This window comes from Rutidosis leptorrhynchoides, chromosome 2 (assembly GCF_046630445.1).
Source record: "Rutidosis leptorrhynchoides isolate AG116_Rl617_1_P2 chromosome 2, CSIRO_AGI_Rlap_v1, whole genome shotgun sequence".
Taxonomy (NCBI): domain Eukaryota; kingdom Viridiplantae; phylum Streptophyta; class Magnoliopsida; order Asterales; family Asteraceae; genus Rutidosis; species Rutidosis leptorrhynchoides.
The window spans coordinates 585,961,514-585,964,505 of record NC_092334.1 but is presented as its reverse complement, the minus strand read 5'-3'; the positions used below and the strand labels follow the sequence as shown (position 1 = coordinate 585,964,505).

General features: G+C 39.0%; 1 protein-coding gene across 1 annotated transcript; it reads left to right on the top strand.

The window, feature by feature from the left end:
* Positions 1-1,023: 1,023 nt before the first annotated feature.
* LOC139893282 (uncharacterized) lies at positions 1,024-2,452 on the top strand. The gene has a single exon (XM_071876438.1). It carries the CDS (start codon positions 1,118-1,120, stop codon positions 2,384-2,386), a length of 1,269 nt encoding a protein of 422 aa, XP_071732539.1. The 5' UTR covers positions 1,024-1,117; the 3' UTR covers positions 2,387-2,452.
* The last annotated feature ends 540 nt before the right edge of the window (positions 2,453-2,992 follow it).

Below are 2,992 nucleotides of genomic sequence, written 5' to 3'. Positions count from 1 at the left end.
TAATTGGTAGGGGGCCATGTATTTGTTGGAGCTAATCGATCCATTGTGTCCTACATCGGAAAGTGAAAGAAACAAATGTGCATATATAAGCTTATGTTAACATCCCTCTATCACCAATTGGTTTTAGAGTAATGTGGAACTCATGAGATTATATGTTGTACATGTTAGTGGACCTGAAACGATCCTACAAATGGTATCCGAGCCTGGTTATAGCCCAGATGTGTGGACGGTACAGAATGGTAGCGGAGGTTCAAACCGAGATGACTATGGACATGATCGAGGATGAGGTCGGGTGTCCGGGAAGAGTCGAGATGGTATTGAACGTGTCCGTAGAAGTAGCTTGGAATGAATCGATTAAGGGGATGATTGTTGGAGCTAATCGATCTATTGTGTCCCACATCGGAAAGTGAAAGAAACAAATGTGCATATAATATGGGAACCTCCCTCTCGACCACCTTGAAAAATGAGGTGGTCGACCAAAATTTTGGTCTACTCAAGTATATTGGCAATTTAAAAAAAAAAAATGTATTCTCTTTTAAAACTTAAAAAAAAAAAAATGTATTTTAGGCAATTTCCCTAAATTTTGAGAAGCCGAAATTACCGAAGAGTGCTTTAAATTTGTCACCGCTAAACCCATGCCACAAAACCAAACAATATTTAAAATTGACAAAAGTTGAACCTTCATTTCTTGTACTTGTTTCAAATTTTAATGTTTATGACATCTTTTGTACCGTTAAACACCCAAAAACGAAAAAGATAGTCATGGCTTATATACTTCATCATTTATTGAACCATCAGAAGTTCGATATTTTCTTTTCAAATACGTAATAAATTATACATCAAAAGTTCTTGGTTTTTTTTTTTTATTAAATACAATATTTAAAAAGTTATGGTATTTTTATATTTAGTTATGAAATATAAAATTATTGCAAACATGTGTATATATACATATAAAATTTGGAATTTAGTTTATTTCCAAAATAACAAAATTGTGGCTCTGCATTTCCAAATTTGACCAACAGACAAACGCTCTCTTTCTAATATATCTAAAGCATCATCACCACTGACACATAATCCCTGTTCTTCACCGGAAACATAATTAAAAAAAAAAAAAAAAATGAAAACCTGCAACTTTCTCCGGCAACTAATTACGCTACTTCTACTACCACTTCTCATTTCGATTACTCCAACAACTCAACAACAAATCTCCACCGTCGATATCAATGCACTTCATCAGCTTACATTTTCACTCACTGACGTCAAAACCGGCGGTTTCTTCTCCACCTGGAACTTCACCTCGCCGGAAACCGTTTGTTCTTCCTTCGCCGGAGTTACTTGCTCCGTCATCAACGGTCAATTACGTGTCACCTCTCTCTTCCTCGGAACCGGACTCTCCGAATCACCTGGACTCGCCGGCACTATCTCCGGTAACGGAATCTACAAGCTCACTGAGCTGACTCAATTAATCCTTTATCCTGGAATTGTCACCGGTTTCATCCCATCGGAACTCGGGCGCAGGTTAAAAAACCTCCGTGTTCTATCACTCACTAACAACCGAATCACCGGAGCTATACCGGAGTCAATCTCGGAGCTTAAAAACCTACACACATTAGATCTCAGTCACAACAATCTCATCGGCGTAATTCCGGCGACACTTGCGACGAAGTTACCGGAACTGAGAGTATTAGTTCTTTCATACAACAATCTTGCCGGTGACATACCTGAATTTTCTGATGAATCAAGTCTAATTCATTTAGATTTTAGTAACAATATGTTAACTGGATCGTTACCAAAAACGACGCCGTCTATGCTCCGTTATTTGTCGTTAGCAAGTAACGGTCTGTGGGGCCCAGTTTATATTTCATCCTCAAATTTAGTGTATCTCGATTTAAGCATGAACAAATTAAGTGGGCCCATACCCAGCTCCTTATTCTCACCGTCTCTCTCATCAATGTATCTCCAACGGAACAATTTCTCCGGCGGAATCACACCACCATCATTCCCCGAATCGTACGGTCCAGGATCTACAATCGATCTCAGCCATAACTCTTTATCCGGTGAAATACCTGAGTTTTTAAACGGCGTTGAGACACTGTTTCTGAACAATAATCAGTTCACCGGAAAAGTACCGGAAAATTACGTCGGAAATGTATTCGCTGGAACAGTGAGAACATTGTATTTACAACATAATTATATTAATTGTTTTCCGATGGGTGATAGGAGGGAGAGTGTATTGCCAGATGGAGTGGCGTTGTGTTTAAGTTATAACTGTATGGTCCCACCGACAGTGGGGCTAACGGCGTGCCCGGCGAGTGCTGGTGGTCCGGTATCAAGACCATTTAGACAGTGCTCTGTTTTCAACATTGGTAGAAACTCGATGGGGTAGCATCATCATCATCATCATCCTTATAGAATCTTCATGTATTAATCTATACATTTTATATATATCTATTATGATACACATATATAGAATAGAAAGTAAAAGTAACGTATGCAATATAGTACTCGTACTGTAGGTTTGGTGGTTTTGTTATTTGTTTGTTTACTGTTTATATAAATTTGAAATTCAATTACTTCGATGTTATTAGTATAACATTTCCGTCTTATTTCCTTTTATAAATCAGTTAAATATGTTTTCATATATCAAAGGATTGTTTATACGTTAAAAAGAGTGATGATTTGTACCACTAACTTTTTAGCTTTACACTATTAAGATGTGATTTAGAATTAGACAATGTGACCACCTAGGCATTTGCCTGACTTGCATCGCGGTGGTGTTTAACACCCTCGCCGGGTAAGAGGTCCAGGGTTCGAACCTAGCTTCTGAATGATCAAATTAAATCTGGACTGAAATAGGCTCCATTGAGGTCAGCCCAAAGGGAAGTTTTTACCGACCCGATCCGGGACTAAGGTCCGGCCCGCCTGCCCCTCGGGATGGTTTAAGGGTTCGGATCCCTGTGATCGTGGTTCGGGTTTCCTGCCCGAACGTGTG